Source organism: Primulina huaijiensis, chromosome 2 (assembly GCF_012295235.1).
Source record: "Primulina huaijiensis isolate GDHJ02 chromosome 2, ASM1229523v2, whole genome shotgun sequence".
Classification (NCBI taxonomy): Eukaryota; Viridiplantae; Streptophyta; class Magnoliopsida; order Lamiales; family Gesneriaceae; genus Primulina; species Primulina huaijiensis.
In genome coordinates this window covers 19,440,122-19,458,563 of record NC_133307.1, presented here as the reverse complement: position 1 = coordinate 19,458,563, position 18,442 = coordinate 19,440,122, and the positions used below count along the sequence as shown (strand labels likewise).

The following is an 18,442-nucleotide window of genomic DNA, read 5'->3' as shown; positions in this document are numbered from 1 at the left end:
AATAACAATATCTCCCTCATATATATAATTTAAATTTGAAAGTCTAATCGTAGAAAAATAAAATATATTTATTAAATCAAATAAACAATTGTTTAGAAAATAAAAAATATTCAAAATAAATATTAAATTATGATAATTTATGATATAAATATACAATAAATATTTTTTTAGACATACCATATATAAAAATGTAGGCAATATTTATTAATTATATTTTTTTTAAAAAAAAATTTAAAATTTTCAGGTCAACCTTAACCCAACCCGATCAATTTTTTCGAGTCAGCTATCGGGTCCAACTCGATCTGACCCGAACCCGAAAACCCAAAACTCAAACCTTATTTTTTTCAGGTTGAATCGTGTCGGGTTAGTGGATCATGTCTGATTTTGACACCCCTAGTTTATCCTTTATTATCGTTATTTTTTATAAGCTAGGATAGTTTTGGTAATACACATTTGAATCTCCAAATATAGTTTTTGAATGATAAATGCTCTTCCTCTAAGTATTGATTGAGAGACAAATACATACGCTATGTTTGGTTAAAGAAAAAATAGAATTAATTAATTTCAAATCAATATATTTAGAAATTCATTTTAATATTTGTAAAAATTCAAAGTGTTATTTAAGAATTTCATTTGATAGTTAAAAATAATATTATTAATATTTACAAATGTTATATTACATATTTTTTAAAACACCTCGGTTATCAATAATATTGATTTAAATATTCATATATTATTTATCAGATTTAGAAGAAATTTTTTTAAAATATAAAAATTAAAATTATATTTTTATTAAATAAATTTTGTTAGAAATGAAAAAAAAATAAAGTTCACCATGAGAAAATGGAAAAAAGATAACCAAAATTACTCAAAATGCACCGGTTCCACAGAGACAATGACACAGAAAAGCTTCAAGCACGCACAAATAAATTACGAATGTGTGGTGATACTCTGGGAAGAACTCGAATCATGGATGACTCAGGATCATAAATGGATAGCCCAGATCATGGTCAGTTTGCAGAAGAAACTCATAAATAGACGGACATGTGAGTATTCGGGACGTCATTTACTCGATTTGCTTTGCATTGCATTAAATTCATACACACAAATATACACTAGTGACATTATTTTTCTGTAAAAAAACATTGATTTTCTTCTTTTTCATCTGTTAACTTAAGCATCGGACTAGCCACGTTGGACATCTCTCTTGCGCCCTTTAACGTGTTTATCTTCCTATTTCTAGGACATTATTGCAGCTCTATTCCAGAGAGATTCTATCTTGCGGCTCACTTTTCCTCCGTCAATTTCTTATCAGATTCGTTAGATATCCCGACCCAACTCGTCCTATTAACCCTAATCATATCATGTGGTAATGATAATAAATCTCCAGCCCAGATATATCATCACCAGTATTTACATAAAAGGAACCCACATATCATCCCAAAATTCCAGTAAAAAAATCTATTTTTCCTCGCTTTCTTTCAATCACCGACTGAATCATAGATTGCTTGCAGCTCCAACGCAAAAACCCAATTCCCGCCCACAACACACCAAATAGCTAGCATAAAATGCAAGCATAGTAGGTAGCTATGAATTTGCCCTTCACTCAATATTTCAAGTAGCATAGTAGGTAGCTATGAATTTGCCCTTCACTCAATATTTCAAGTGCCCATGAACAATGAAAAAACAGTACCGTTAAAAAAACTGCAATCCCACGCCACAGTGGCGCAGATATAGAACAATTACTCGAGATAACTAGAAGCTCTGCGGAGTGTCCACATGCCGATTGTAGAATAACTTGATCGATCTCTCCATGTTAATTCTAGAAATATGAAAGAGCGAGAGTGAGATTGCTAAGTTGAAACGAAGGACATGAAAGAATCACCCGACCGATGAGCCCTACCTAAACGCCTAAACCCTTCGGCACAGATTCTAATTAGAGAGTAAAATTGCAAAGAGTCGGTCCACCTGAATTTTTATATGTGAGACACGTTAATCATATCGATATTTACAATAAAAATAATATTCTTAGGTATAGTTTAGTACATATGATAGGATAAACATGTGATATATAATATAAAGATAAGTTAAGGATAAATAAGATGTAGGATATTATATTTAATGTTTGGTATGATTTTAATAAGAGTAATTAAATTTCTATATTAGATTGTAATGACAAAATTAATTTTATCATAATAAATTTTATAATTTCAAAGTTGTTGCTTGGGTTCATATTTTTTATCTGTTCATGCGCCGATAGTGCTTGTATGATTTATTTATTTTTACCTAAATTTATATATTATATAATAGGATAATTGAGCCTTGATTTTGTGAGTCAAGTCAAATATCAATTTTTAAGGTTAATCGAGTGATACTAATAATTTTATTGAGATTTATAAAAATTATTTATATAATTATCTCGAATTCATTTATATAATTATCATATTATATAATATATAAAAATAAATAAAAATATTTATTTGATTTTAATTTCTACCTACTAGTATAGATTTATAAAAATCATTTATAAATTAAGAGTAATTAAGTCATTTGTAATGTATTTTATCATTAAATTAAAATTATTACACATAATAGAAGGGACGTTTTATATTTCTAAAAAATTATTTATCAAGGGCTCATGATATTATCATGGACTTTTTAAAAAGGTACCAAACATGAGATAAAGAGGATTATTTATCAATCCCTCCCTTATCCCATGTACCAAACTATGCCTTAGCATAAAAAGTAATATTTTTTCATGGATGACCCAAATAAGAGATCTGTCTCACAAAATACGACCCGTGAGACTGTTTCACACAAGTTTTTGTCAATTATAAGAAGACATAATAAAAATGAAATTACGAAAACTAAGTAATATACATTTTCTATTGGATAAGTATATTGAAAACATTTTTGGTGTTAGTGAAATAAATTTAAAATATGTTTTTAATAAGATTTTTATAAAGCATTTTTGAATTTTTTTTAAAAACGTTTTCTCTAAGTATAGTTTTTAAAGAACAATCGAAATGTGTGTGTGTTTTTTTAATATTTTTATAAATGTAGACAATAATATAAATTAAAACATATTAATTTTTAACTGTAAATTTTTTTTATAGAATAGTTTTTATATACATATTTGTTCTTAAACAAATTTTAAAAAATTTTATAATTTTTTTTGTAAAAAACAATTTTATAACAACGTTTTATAATTAGTTGTCCAAACGAAGTTCAATTTTTTTTATTTTTCTAGACTAATTTAATTACAATTCTAGAATGATAGAGGGATCTAACCTAATATAATTATATATTTATTTTGAACAATTACCAAAAGTTGAATTGGAAATAACGATGAAAAAATTTTAAAAATACAAAATAAATTTTGCACGAGAAGATCCATTATTCGCCAGCCCGAACTCGTAAACGGGTCGACCCAACCATCGATAAACTACAGACGACTAGGAGACGAAGATTTTTGGGAGAAGAATAGGAGAAAAGAGCTGAGCAAAGATCGGCCAGCATATAGATATTAATCGACATAATTACATAAATTTGTAGGTGAATACACAAATTTGGGGAGGGTCGACTTTTAGCTGAAAATGAACGGCGGCCCATCGGGTTTCAGTACGTTTTCCTCCCCCATTTTCTTGTATTTTGGGCATTTTTTGATTCGATTTTCATAGTTGGTAGATTTTTTTTGAAGACAATGCGCCAGTGACAAGGACGACGGTGATAGCTACTGTTCTTTTCACGATTATATTTGGGATCCAAGGTCGTCACAGAAACCTCGCATGGTCTTTTCAGGTTTCGATTCTTTTATGGCTCTAGGGTTTTTTTTACTGGAGTTTTGTTTTTTTTTTCTTTTGAAAGTACATTCTAGGAGGATTATCAGCTGAGACTGGTTTTTGATTTTGGATTCTTACGGGTTTCCTTATTGACCTTGTCCATTTTTTCCCCTAATTTTATCTTTATATTTGAACGGCATCTAATTGTTGTAGATTATTTACTGCAAAATTTTTATGACAATTTCTTTGCTTTTGAATCATGCTGGACTACAGATTTTGGAATTTAGATGTTTTGCTACTATGCACCAATAAACAATCGTTTTAACTTGGGTCATATATAATATAGCTCCAGCCTCTAAAAGCACTTTGATCTTTCCCTTTTCGAGGTTCATGCTTGGATCTGCCACTTTTTTAGTTACATAATTGTTCTTATTTGGATAATGAGAATAGTCTCTGAAATATTTCCCATGAGGTGTCACCGTCGATTTTTTCTCTTGCATATTCTTCATGGAACTGAACTGGCTCCATGATACCTGTGCACATCAATGAGCGATGCACCTTAAATAACCACGTCTCGAACCTTCATTTGCTTATTTGTAATCAAATAATTTTTTTGTGCATTTCTAGTTATGGATACATTGCTAGAGGCCAATTTTTTTTACTCTGTTGGAGCTCTAGAAGCAAGTTGGATTGTTGTGTTCTTGCTACATAGTTTCTAGTTATTAATCAGTTTGTCACTATGCCCATTTAGAGGGTAACGTATTTTTTCTTGACTTGATTTTCTCTCTCCTGGCAGGATATTTTTAAGAAACTTCAAATATGGAAGCTGATAGTTTCTGTTTTTGGCTTCTCATCCACTCCAGAGCTAGTTTTTGGAATTTATCTGCTGTATTACTTCCGTGTGTTTGAGAGGCAGATAGGATCTAATAAATATTCTGTAAGTTTTTGTTCAAGGTCAAGTTCTATGTAGGAAATATTATTGGTTTATTGAGCTGCCAGTTATCTTAAACAACTTGCATTCTTGCTGTATATGTGGTGTGACTTTAAAAAATTTTCAAAATGTTATGCTGGAGCAATTTTTGACTATTAATGGGTCCACATATATATACTAGATTCTACAAATATAATCTTACCAGGGCTAATCATTTATACATATTAGCGATATTTGCTGCATGGTGCGCTCATAAATTTTAATATTTAATTGTAATTTTATTTACAATATATGCTTTTGTAAAGTGTAATTATGTTTGGGCAGTTTTTTCTCTATTCAAATTTGTGTTTGACTTTTTTTTTTTGTTATTTTCCTCATAAAAGAATAATAGTGTGGAGAAGGAAACTTTTGGAAAGAAAATTTGATGTGCTTTATAGCCCAAAGCCAGTTATATATAATTTTTTAACTTAGTAATATAGTATAGATATTTATAAAATTATTATATTTTAGTAATCTTAAATATTAAAAATTGATATGGTATGTTATTAGTTAGAGGAAAGCTATATTTTACAAAATTGATGAAAACCAAATCAAAACATCAAAGGCAACTATTTATAAGGGTTACTACAAAGAACAAAGAAAACATGCCAAGAGACGTGGGTATTTATTTTTTGTCACCCTTCCTTAATAATATCATTATTAATGTTGTAAAGATAGGAATGATGCAAATGTCAAATTAGATAGTTGCTCCTCGCAAATCCCTCCTTGTCATTCTATATCTTGTTTGTGACATGATGATGCATTCAGCTTTCATAGGTTGACTATTTTCAAGTGCAGTAGTAATATATTCTCGATGGCCAAGTTTGTGTGGGTTAATGATTGCGGTTTTCAGTTTACACCTTTAAAATTTTGCCTTGTTAGAATCTGCCGTTTGGGTTTAACAAAGTGACCTGAACTTCAAGTTTTTTCCAATTGCCATGGTGTTACTGTTGTTGGCAAATTCAGATTGGCCACTTTTATAGGACTGATGATCAATAACATTGTGGCATTTACGGTTGAAAAGTTTGTCACTTATCTCTAACCTATCATATGGACAGTTTTTATTATTACATTAAAAGTTGTCAGCATAGCAGCTGGCATCTTTTCATGAAGATGTTAACTTTTTTCTGTCCATATTTTCACACAGGTCTTTGTGTTGTTTTCTACTATTGTGTCTTTAGTTCTTGAAGTCATCGCACAATGTCTACTCAAAGGTATGCTGCAATTACCTAAAAATTTGTCTCTTTTTCTCTTTCATTCAGAAAAAAGGAGGGGAATATTCAGGTTTTCCTTTTGTTTCTTGGTTTTGCATTATTACATACTCGATTATTTAATTAGCTGGTACTTTGGTTCTATTACATGTGTTGTGCATTCAGTATATCTAAAATTGTTTTTTGCGGTATCGATTTTTCACTATAAAGAATGTTTTATTGTACGACTGAACTTTATTTTTACTTTAATGAAATGGCGGTTTATTTGAATTATGTTTCTTTTTTCTTATATATGTACACGAGTGTTCTTATTCTAATCCATTGGCTACTTTTTTTTCATGGCAGATCCTTCCTTGAACATACTCACATCAGGACCATATGGCCTTATTTTTTCTTCATTTGTACCTTTCTATTTCGACATTCCAGTGTCAACACGATTTCGTGTGTTTAGTCTCAACTTTTCTGACAAGACTTTTATATATTTAGCTGGTCTTCAGGTAATTTAACAAATTGTGGAGGCTTTTGTTTCAATTTTTTTTAGTTATTTTTTGTCTTGAGTTGAGGTACTAGTCTATTCATTTTATATCATTGCCTTTTTCTTATATTATTTATGCTTACTTTGCTATCTTGCAGCTCCTCTTGTCATCCTGGAAAAGATCTATGCTACCAGGGATCTGTGGTATTCTAGCAGGTTCCTTGTACCGCTCAAATGTGTTCCATACACGTAGAATGAAGGTACTGCTTAATTTATGCTTGTATTTTATGTTTACTTTTCAAGCTTACATTTTCCATGAAGAATATGTTAAATGGGTCTTCAAAATTGCTAGCATGGTGAAAATAGTGAGATTGAAACATTGCATAACTATTGACTGGTGTAATATATTAATGGTGGTTGTTTCAAATTTCAGATATAGTTGATGAAATAATATGTGTAGGTAAGGTCCATTCAAGGTCGATGATTCAGATGAGATGTCTAAGATTGTTGTGTGACTATGTTTTTCATTTTCTTGTAAATGTATGGCTTTTTCTTTACACCCTAACAAGTATTCAAGATTTTTCACATCTGGTGCTATTAGGCAACATGATTTGCATTTTAATCTATTTTATGGATTCATTTTATAACCTATGCCTGTTAAGTTAAATGTTCAAACATCACATGCCTGATTAGTTGACAGTGAGTAACGCACTGGACTTGCAATTTCTGGGGTTGAATGAATAGGGAACTCGAGCCTCTATAGAATTATTCTCTTTTTTGTTGTCTTGTGAAATACTTTTAGGCCTTGGCATCAATGTAGCAAGTCTGTACTGAATTCATCTGCTTGGTCATTTTGTTTTGTGATAAATACAAAGTGATTATTGGTTTATTGTCTAAGACTTCTATATAACAGTTTGAATCTATGTCTGACTAGCTTGACTAGCTTCTGAAATTTCCATTTTTGTCTTGATGGCTTATTGTCTAAGACTTCTATTTAACAGTTTGAATCTATGTCTGACTAGCTTCTGAAATTTCCATTTTCAGTTGCCAGATTTTGTTGCTTCTTTCTTCTCAAGACTTTCCTGGCCGTCTATTGGAAACACATCACCCACGGTATCACCTAGGAATGTTCTGGGAAATGCACCATCGTCCGTTACGCGCCAGACGCAGGCATGTTTTTAAGCATATAAATTTGGATGAATTTTCCTATATTATACCCTTTACATTGTTTATCTTGTGCTGAAGACGTTTAACATTAAGCTTTAGATGGAAGGAGTTGATTTGGATGTAGGGACTTATTAGACAAAAGTTTTTGAAACTTGAAACTAAAAAGACATTAATATAATGGGTGCATTTGAAATTTTTTACGTTTCTTCATATAAGAGGTAAAATTTAGAGAGGATGAATTTAAAACTACCCCATATAATAAGCATTCAAAAAATTGTGAATTGAAATGTGCGGCTTTGAAGTTACTGATGTCAGATAACTAAGTACAAAAGCAACCTAAATGTATCAAGTTACCTTTTATCAAGTGCAACACAGTCAATTATGAATTCATAGATCTCTTGTTTCTTGTGCATGCAAGTGTATAACCCCTGTATAAATTGATATTCAATGTCTAGCACCCATGGCGCACATAAAGACCTAATTCTATTGAGGTTCATACCGTGTTGAGCAACCTTTTTACTTCTTTGGCTTCAGGGTAGTTATCCAGCTCCTTCTCCCATGTCATCCATGTTGGAACCACCAGAGGACTCCATTGCTACACTGGTTTCAATGGGATTCGAAAGGAACTCAGCAAGGCAAGCTCTAATTCGTGCTAGGAACGACATTAATGCAGCAACCAACATCCTTCTCGACCCACATGCAAGTTGAGCTGCCAAGTAGGTTTGACATTAGAAAACTGTATGTTGGTTCAACGTAAAAGATGGATATCCTCTAAACTCATGAATTGCTAGGCTCTTTCCAAAGCGTTATCATCTTTTTTGAGGGACAATCAAGACCCCGGCAAGTATTTTTTCCATCAGGGTTCACTACGGTCTTTTGTTTAGACAATTAAGCACCTACTCTAATGTAGAGACCCGAGGTTGTGTACAGATGCTTGTCATGTGTTTATTGTGGTGTTATTGACTCGACTTTGTTAACTGTACCCTTCCAAAAAATGCATGAAAGTATCCATTCAGTAACTTCAGAAAACTTCATCCTGTCAACGAGATAGAACTTTATTCGAGTGACTTGTGCGGTTGACTCCTTGAATTTTTAAAGTAAATAAAGCACTACAGCTATCTAAATCTCATCATCTTCATGTAAGCAACATAAAATAATAGTCACATACCTATATCATTTACAAAGGTTAGGGCCTTCAGTAGTCGCTTTTACGGTATCAATTAGTTTGTACATAAATTTCATATATGATTATTATTTTTCATATAATTTATTAATTACTAATTCATTTTAAATAAAAAATTTACATATTATCTCTATAAGTTACATGTTAAACATAACATTATCATTGTTCAAATAATAATTAAAAATTATAACAAAATTTTATGAATAACTCGATCTATTAATGATCACAATTCATATACATAATAATCATTATTTTATGCACGTATAGCATGTGTCATCGGTTAATTATTATAAATAATTGGTTGGACATTTTAGAAATATACTGACAAACATACCCAAGTAGCTGGTATAAAACTCTGTCATATCATTTAAATGTAAGAAAAAAAATAAGTAATACCTTTTCTGCATTAAAAATAATTAGGTATATGAAACTCTCCATTTCTAAAACCTTTTCACCATGGAATGTGTTATCAAGTGCAAAAATAGAACCACCATACACCAAGAACGGTAAATAACCATTTGCAGCTTTGAGCTGTTTCATAGCCTTAAAAAATACAAATTTTGTGATCTTGTTTCATCTGCACAATCCTAAACTACTCGATGCCAGTAATATTGGAAGAGACAGAAAGAACAGCTTCAATGTGACATAAGATGACCGTCATACAAAACTAGCAGAGCTTGTATCGCCCAAACTACAAATTCGCTGCAAAAGACTGCAGCTTCAACGGGTCATCGCTTGATCGAGAAGACAAATCTTCTGAGGCATTTAAGTCATAAGGAAAATAGCCTGCTATCCAAAAAAAGGATGGTGACCATATTTTACACCTTCTGAAATGTACGAGAAGGAACTCCGTGTAGAAGTCTAACGAATCCCAAGAAGCTGAGCTTCCCATCTGTGTGCCTTATCCAATCCTGCAGAACTACATGGATAGGAACAGATGGACTGAGTCCAAGTTCCTATAAAAAAAACCAGATTAGTGGTTAGAAAATTTAGTGAGTTGGCGAAAGAGACTCAATAATGAGGATCCCAAACTTGTTTTGACCAACTCTAGCATGCCAAGAAAATCTCAAGCTTCTCAAAATCCACACCTTGAGGCTTGAAGAGTAATAGATGCTTTTTTCACTTCAGTTATTGATACATGCATGTGGTACGTTTTGTAATTTCAATAGTGATACAAATCCTACATCGGCTTCATAAGAAAATATAAACTTAAGCTCCAAGGTACTTGCATTCCAAGAGCTCGTTTTTGGATTTGGAATCTTTTCTAGGGTTTAAGGCCTAATAAAGAGCGAGAGACATACCGTGGCAAGCTCCTCTATCATAATTGGCCGGTTTCCATCTTTCTCGAAGAATTCATAGCCATTACGTGCATTTTGCTCCCAGGTGTTCATTCCTTCCAACTGATGAACACTTATTGCAGCAGCACAGAATTCTTCGAAATCCAACTTTCTATATCGAAGAGAACTCACCTATACAAAACACGATGACACTATGCTTATAAGTTATGAATCAAATACTAAAAGAATGTATAAAAAGAAAGATTACTAGAACTTTTACCAGGTTAACATAGTCGGTAACCCGTGAATCATTCATTGCATCAGTCGAATACTTTGTTATAGCCTGCAGATTAATTGATTACATCGGGGAAGAAATAAGTTAAAACTAAAACTTGAAAAGAGAGTGAGAATGCTGACAGTTTTGAAACTCGTTATGGAGATCAATCCACTTTTGTTTGGCCCTAATAACGTGAACTGCTCTCGTAGATAGGTTAACTGTTGTATACTCAAAGTTCTTGCTAGAGCCTGTCAAATGGTGAAGCAGATGTTGCATGAAGAGTATACTGAAAACAAGGGGGATAATTTTTTTTTTAAAAAAGAGTTCTAATCTGGAGACACAAAAATCCTTGTTGGTAAATTCGCCATCAGGGTAGCTGAGGAAGAATCTATAGAAAAATTATCTACACATTAAGAAATGCTAAACCAAGAACTGCGGATATCAATGAATTGGCGTAGGTAGTGCCTGATAAATATTTTTAGTATCAAGGAATATAGCAATTGTCAGGACATGCCGCATGTGACTGTGAAGTAAGAGTCAGACTAGAAAATAATGAGCAAGAACAAGTCTGCCATAGAATATAAAATAAAATCCGATCCATGACCATGTTTGAAGAGAAAAATGAACTTGCACAAGCAGAGTGACAGAAGAGACCATCGTCACCTAGCTGAGATAGGTATATCTAGCAAGTACAAAATAACCTTTTGTGAGTTGAGTTGACTTCAGTGTTCCCCTTTACATGATTATTTTAGTTTGGTTTGGTCTTGACTTTCATTATACGTACAGATTAGTAGTTCATCTTGTGGTAAATCATCACAAGAATGTTATAATTTTAGAATTATTACTCAACGAAAAGGAAAATAAGTGATCAGGTAAATGCGTGATATCATGCAATGCAATAGACCAGAAGGTGGTTAAATTCTTCCTGTAGTATTATCCAGTACTTGACATGTAAGTTCAAAAATGTGATATAACGTAATCCAACTACATGCAAATCTAAGAAAAATGAAAAATATTTGATTAAATTATTTTAATGACATTGATTAAATGTGGAAAGCATGTTTACATGTTTAAAAATATGGTTTTCTATTAGAATGCATAAAACTTTGTTTTCAAGAGTTACTCGAGAGGCGATCGAGCAACGGAGACCGGAGACTGTAAATGAGAAATATTTTTATTAAATAATTATTTTTAATTATTTAATATATGGTATATTTAAGGCATGATTTTCGAAAATGGTGTCTTTTGAGGTCCTTTTACATACCGAATCGTATGTTAAACCGGTAATCGATTTTGGAAGAAAACAAAGACTTTTTGGAGGTTCGGTTATTATTTTCGAAAACTTTCTTAAACAAGATATTTTTCCTACTTTATAATGGGCCTATTTACTAGGATTATTGGGCCTAACTTTCTACCCAATTATTCATATCTAAAACTTGATTTTTACAAGCCCTAAATCACTCAAACTCACGCTCAAACACTAAGACTCCTAGGGTTTCTCCCTAGCAGCCGAATACACCACACACACACTCACACTTTCAAGCCATTCACGTCACTTTTGGAAGGAAGAAAACGCAGCCAAGGCTCCCCCGTCTCTCCACCAACATTCTTCGCGTCTAGAATTGATTTTCGTGCGATATTTCTTTACTCATCGTTCATACCATATTATGTGTGAAAGATACATGGTTGCATGAAAAATATTTTACCCTCTTTATATTTTCGTTTATTGAATTATACATGGCAAACACTTAGATTTTAATGCTTTTTAAATCATGTTATTGATGCACAAAGGGGCTGCCAGGTTAGGGCTATTAGGAGGGTCAATTTTCAGAGGGTTTAGGGACCCCTAGATGCATGGTTAAGGGCTGGAAATGGAAGATGAAAGGCGCTGCAGGTTTTAGGGTCAAGAAGGGCTAGGGCTTGCATTTTTAAAGAAAGAGAGAGAGGGCCGTGAAGGGGGCTGTCCAGGCGAAGGTCAGGGCTCGGGAGTGCCCTAGCCACAAACCATGATGGTCCAAGGATGGCTGGAAGGGGCTGGATAGGGTAGGCGCACGGCTAGGGCTCAATCTAGCCATGCGCAAGAAGGTTTCGGTCGCACCATGCACGCCCTCGGGCATGGCGCATTAGGGCTGGTCCAGTAGGTTCCTAAGGGTTCGGTCTTGGTCCTAGGATGGCTGGATAGGGGCTGGTCACATCGGTTAAGGGCTAGGTTCGATGGACTTGTTGGTTTAGGTCTAGGGTTTTGTTTGAATGAGTGCAGAGAGTTCAGTAGCGTACTAGGTGGGTTTCAAGGGTTCTAAATGGCTTGATTTGGGTTGCATAGGGTATGGTTAGGTGTCGTTAAGCCATGGTGAAAGTTTGATAAAATTTGGTTAAGTTTCGGTTGATTCGGGTTAAAACCGGTACTTCGGTTCAAGTTTTAAAATGAATTTCGAATTTAGTTGCGGGGCTTAAGTTTATGTTTAAGAAATGTTTATGGGTGTATTTTAAGGTGTTATAGTAAGTTTGGATGGATTCATGTCGTCGTTTTAAGGTCCAAGGGTAAAATGTTAAATTAGGGTTTCAGGGGCAAAATGGTTATTTCGCACTTGAAAAATGTTAGGAGTCCTGACAGTGTCCTGAATGCTGTAATGAATGTTAAAATATATATTTTGAAAGGTTATGGATTTTTCTGATGAAAATTGTAAAATGTTAAAGAATATTGCATGCTTGGTTTCAAGAAAATGTTATATCCATGAATTTTTACAAGTGATGGATATGACAAAATGTTTTGAAGGAGGTGATTTGATTGTGACTAATACGAACACTAACACGAATACGAATACGAATACGAAATAACACGATGACATGTAAGGCCAAGGCTCAGTTAACGGGCGACAGAGTCCTGATGTCCCCGTCGCCTGCTACCAGGGTAATACGTAAGATTGATCAATCGACAAACAGCTGATACGAAAGTCACAATTACTGATCTGAATTCATGTAAGGAGAAAACATATATGTATATGCATATGATGAAATGAAAAGTATATGATGAAAGAAAAGGTTTAAGTTTATGCATATTCATGAAAAACTATCTTTCTTAAAAGTATTTTCACTGTTGCATGTGGATGTATACGTATTACTTGTTACTATGGTTAAGGTCTGCTGAGTCAATAAACTCACTAGGTGTAAATGATGAAGGTGAGAATTTTGATGTTGAGATAGGAGGGTTGAATGACTGAACTGGCTGGGCGGATGGTGCACTAATCCGAGGACTTATGCATTGCTATTTTTCCCCACAGTTATGATTTTACATTACTTTAAAGATTTTGATGACTTTTGGAAGCAAAGAGTGGTTTTTGAAAGGATTAAGACATTATGCTATTTTTGAAAAATTTTAGTTTTAGGTTTGGTTGGATGTTTACGATTTTATGATTTTCATTGTATTTTTTGGATTTCTGAGTAAAATAGACGGTGAGTTATTTTGATAATGCAAAAAGTATATATATATATATGTGTGTGTGTGTGTGTGTGTGTGTGTGTGTGTGTGTTTCGGCCATGAGCTATGGGTGAAAAAAATTCTAGTACATTTTAAAGAAAAACGAATTAGAGACGCTTCAAGACAGCCAAGATATGCATACCCTTAAAGCCACCTTTCTCATAGAAGATGAACATATGTAAGCTTTTACAAGCTTATATATTATCATATCCAAAGCAATCTTCATATCTTGACGACCAACCAGCCACGGATGACCTAGGCACGACAAGATCATTAGAGTATTCTTCAGCTTTTAAACTCGGTGAAAAGGTAAGTTGAGGCATCTATATCAAAACATTATTATATACAAAATTTTAGTAATCATGGTGGGCTAGAAACCATAAGTTTTAAGATCGACCATGTCCAACAACTTACTAAGAGCCTGAGAAGCTGTTAATCTTTTACGGTAATCTTTGTTCAATAATCCCTTTACAAAATCTACGGCATCAGAAGACAACGAAGGCCATGGAGCTTCATCAAAACTCGGATCAGCCTTCAGAACAGCTCGGAAGATTCCAGATTCTGTTCTTGACCAGAAAGGCCTGCTTCCACAAAGAAGAATATAAGCAATGACACCAATACTCCACATATCAGCTTCCGTTCCATACGATCTATGCAAAACTTCAGGTGCCACATAGTAAGCACTTCCAACAATATCATTCAGCCTTTCGTCTGCCAAAGAATATACACTCACAAACTCTTGCTTACCATAATAAAAGAGAAGACTGAGAATAACAAAAAACAGAGTAAACCTGGCTTTACATAGTCAGAGAGTCCAAAGTCAATGGCCTTCAAAGGGGAATGCTCATCTTTCGAAGTAAAGAGAAAATTCTAGAGCAGCAAGAGAGATCAAGGTCATTAGAAAGAAGCCACATGGCAGTTAACATTTAGATGAGACAAATCATGATTAAAAAATAAAAAAGCATTAACTGCAGTTGATGAATACTAGAGAACGCTATAAAGTCTATTAGTATGATCAACGAGCTAATTCAATGGAAACAGGTGTTCTTGACAACAGTTTACCAGACGATCAAGATCATTGTCTAATTTATGGGAATGAATCTTCATAGTACTCCAAAGCGAGTGGAACAAAACAGCACAATGGCATATATCTGTAGCTTACCTCAGGCTTTAGATCACGGTGAACTACACCTTGAAGATGGCAATATGCAACCACATTTAAAATCTGCACCAACAAACTTTTGGCATCTTCTTCTGAGTACTTGCCACCCCTGCATCAAACACATGGACAATGACTTATTAGACTTCAAAGCAAGATGACCCATGGTGCGGGTAGAATAAGAAAATGTAAGCATACCTAGAAAGTATGTGATCCAGTAACTCTCCTCCTTTGCATAACCTGAAAAACGTATATAAGACTTATACAGATGAGAAACATGAGTTCTAAACATATTGTTTGTGTAACATGTTAGATCACTATATAGATACCGGTAGGGGTGGCAAAATGCAACACGACCTGTCAACTCGACACGACCCAACACGAAAAAAATCAGGTTCGGGTTGGGCAGATTCGGGTTAGTACTAGGTTAGACGGGTTTCGGGTTGGGTCACGGGTTGATCCGATTTTATTTTTAAAAAAAAATATTTCCTATATTTTTATATATTGTATGTTTGAACAAAATTTATTGTATATTTATATGATAAATTTTCATCATTTAATATTTATTTTATTTATTTAACAATTGCTTATTTGATTTAGTAAATATACTTTTAATTTTCTACAATTAAACTTTCAAATTTAAATCAGAAATTTTGTTATCATGTGTTTAAATTAAAATATTATTATTATTTTTTATTTTTTCGAATTTTTTTCATTAATTTTTTTAAAAAAAATAAATAAAATTCAGGTTAGGCAGGTTAGACGGGTTGAGTCGGGTTAGACGGGTTCGTGTTCGGGTTGGGGGTTTTCAGGTTCAGGTTGAAAAAAAAAATTCGTGGGTTGACCCGAAACCTGACCCACCCAACCCGATTGACACCCCTAGATACCGGATTGCATTATCCAAGCCTCTATTCCTATTTAAGAGTTTCCTTCACTTGAGTCCTTGAATTTTATGATTAGATTTTGTCATATTTTTAGCTGTTAAGGTTGCAACATGTCTATAGTTCAAACTTACTCCATCACTACATAGACATTTTCATCATCCTCATAAGCATCATAGAATTGCACTAGGTTTTTATGTCCTGTTAGTGCACGTAGTATATTGACTTCTCTTCTGGCATCCTCTATGGCAATAGCTGTGGCCATCTGCGCCAAAATATTATCGTATTCCATTATAATAACAGCATGACTAACTTTACATTTATTGAGTAACAATAAAACAAACGTGCAATCAGAACTAAAAAGCACAATATGCTCTTAAAGAAACCAGCAATGGAGCCAATAAGCACAAGATTCCCACGTAAAATAGTTAAAATACCAGCCAAACAATTCAGTAGAGTTAAAATTACACAAAATCTCAGCTTGAAAATTTATGACAGTCACAAAGCTATTAATACCGTTTCTGGCATTCACGTAAAGGCCAAGCTCATCAACAGCCACAAACCAAAGCGGTAGACAAACTATAAGCGAAACTCGCAAAATGAGTTGCTTCAGATACTTTAATATAAATTGCAGGATTCCATCATATCTTAATCACACACTGAAGATACAGAACGCAAGGATGTGATTCACAATAAGTATGTTCTTCATATTAAACAAAAAAACTAAACTAATAGAGAGATTACACAAGATCAGTAACAGATGCAATTCATAATAAGAACATTTTTCAATTAAACAAAGAACTGCTAATCGACTAAGCAAAACCAATTGCAAGGTATAAACTTTGAGCCAATAAACAACTGGACCTTTGATTTAGGGATAATTTTAACAGCCACATCCAGTCCTTTCAAGCTACCCTTCTTTCCCGTAGCTGAACAAGTGTAACCAAAGTGTCCCCTCCCTACCTCTTCACCAAGGTCATAATGGCTGGTGAAATTCTTAGAGAACCCAAAATTTTTATCCAACCCAATTATCTCACACTCACTTCCTTCAGGTATAGTAGCTTCATTGGGCTTTATGGAGCCATGCCTTCTAGCAAGCAAAGCTTTAATGTGCCTAGCTGGCGATGGTGGTGGAAATGGGCGCTTAAGAAAGCGCAGAGGAGTTGAAAGGACACTACCGGAATTAGCAGGGGAATCCTTGTAGGTGCTACGAAATGGACTTGGGCTGTAAAAGGGGAACTTTGGTGTCTTCCCAGTTGAGGAATTGAGAATAAGATCATTTTTTTCGCCTGGATTTTCAGACAAATTTTGTGGGGTTTCAATGGGTTTTCCATGACAGAGTCCCATGAAATCAAGAACCCAAGCGAAAGGATTCAAGAAAGTAAATAAAGCCGAAATGAAGTTCGAAAATCTTACAACTTGCGATCACAACAGACAGTAAAAAATTCAATTGATCGAAGAGAAGAGAATTCCAACTATGTAGGAGGTCAACGACAGTTGATCCACAACTCTAAAACCTTCACAATTAAGCATAACAGTTGAACAAAGACAGAATCTTTAGGCATTATCAACAGAGCCCATTAGGTGGAACAAGCGAATTCGCAACGATCAATGCCAGATTAACTGATTACAGCTACAAAAATGGGCAGAAAAACAGAAGCTATTGGAATCCGCAAAAGCAAGAAACAAGAACAAGAACGAAAAGAACGGGACTGAGAAAAAGAGCACAAAAGCTAGAAAAGATACTTAGCAGACGCTACAAGAAAAGAGAATTGTAGGGGTAAAAGAGAAAGAAACGTCACCACCTTTTCTTGTTCTACTTTTACATTCCTTTTATTTTTCAATATTTAGTGTTTTTCCCATTTTATGCAACAAATTCAATTCTTTATTTTCTTCGAATTTGATTTGGATGACTTGTGGTGAAACACTAACTCTCATGTTCTGTTCGAGGCCATATTATTAACTGATAATAATGGTGGCGTCAGGTTTTTTGGAAACTTCCAGCCTGTTCTTTGTGAAAGACGGAGGGAGGAAGATTTGTTTTGTTTCTTGAATTAACAAAAATTTTGTCCGTGATGAAAATTAATATTTAAAATATGTATGTTGAATATTTGAATGTTAAAAATAAAAGTTGTAAATATTAAAATTTAGTGTTTGATGATGTAGGTAATGATGATTTTATTTTTGGATTATTTGTAAATATTTTCTATAAATAGATCTCTAATTTGTGAAGAAAATCACAATTGAGTTGAAAGAAAAATATTATAAAGTGTGTAGTGTGATAATTTTGAGAGTTTGAGATTTTTACTTTTTACCGTAAATTTTTACTTTTTCACAACACGTTATCAGCACGAAGCTCTAAAAGTCCTCCATACTTTTCCAAGCTCCAAACAGAAGAAAAAGGTAACAAAAGTAATAATATTTATTTTACTGTTTATTTATTTATTATGTATATACTTAATATATAATATAATGTTATAATAAAATAAAATTTTCAAAAACTTGTTATAAATCCTGGGAGGATGTTAAGACGACATCCCACACTCCCGGTAAGGGATACGACAAGTATAAAAGTCTATAAG

The 18,442-nt window shown here is 33.5% G+C and overlaps 2 protein-coding genes across 4 annotated transcripts; one reads left to right on the top strand and one right to left on the bottom strand.

Moving 5' to 3' along the window:
* Window positions 1-3,397: 3,397 nt before the first annotated feature.
* On the top strand, window positions 3,398-8,668 carry LOC140967980 (rhomboid-like protein 20). Of its 2 annotated transcripts, XM_073428816.1 has the most exons (9): window positions 3,398-3,621; window positions 3,701-3,801; window positions 4,579-4,719; window positions 5,900-5,966; window positions 6,309-6,460; window positions 6,597-6,698; window positions 7,483-7,608; window positions 8,140-8,321; window positions 8,397-8,668. In XM_073428816.1, the coding sequence occupies exons 1-8, from the start codon at window positions 3,597-3,599 to the stop codon at window positions 8,311-8,313; spliced, it is 888 nt and encodes a 295-aa protein (XP_073284917.1). In that variant the 5' UTR covers window positions 3,398-3,596; the 3' UTR covers window positions 8,314-8,321; window positions 8,397-8,668. The 2 variants fall into 2 exon arrangements, with proteins under 2 accessions (XP_073284917.1, XP_073284913.1); XM_073428812.1 differs by having other exon boundaries at window positions 8,140-8,668.
* A 613-nt stretch (window positions 8,669-9,281) lies between these two features.
* Window positions 9,282-17,911, bottom strand: LOC140967973 (CDPK-related kinase 1-like). 2 transcript variants are annotated; one of them, XM_073428789.1, is made up of 11 exons: window positions 16,725-17,908; window positions 15,995-16,125; window positions 15,178-15,219; window positions 14,983-15,091; window positions 14,612-14,690; window positions 14,235-14,531; window positions 13,963-14,075; window positions 10,483-10,590; window positions 10,346-10,408; window positions 10,090-10,257; window positions 9,282-9,744 (listed from the first exon to the last, which is right to left on the bottom strand). In XM_073428789.1, exons 1-11 carry the CDS (start codon window positions 17,205-17,207, stop codon window positions 9,607-9,609), a joined length of 1,731 nt encoding a protein of 576 aa, XP_073284890.1. In that variant the 5' UTR covers window positions 17,208-17,908; the 3' UTR covers window positions 9,282-9,606. The 2 variants fall into 2 exon arrangements, with proteins under 2 accessions (XP_073284890.1, XP_073284900.1); XM_073428799.1 differs by lacking the exons at window positions 9,282-9,744; window positions 10,090-10,257 and having other exon boundaries at window positions 10,381-11,024; window positions 16,725-17,911.
* Between the last annotated feature and the right edge of the window lie 531 nt (window positions 17,912-18,442).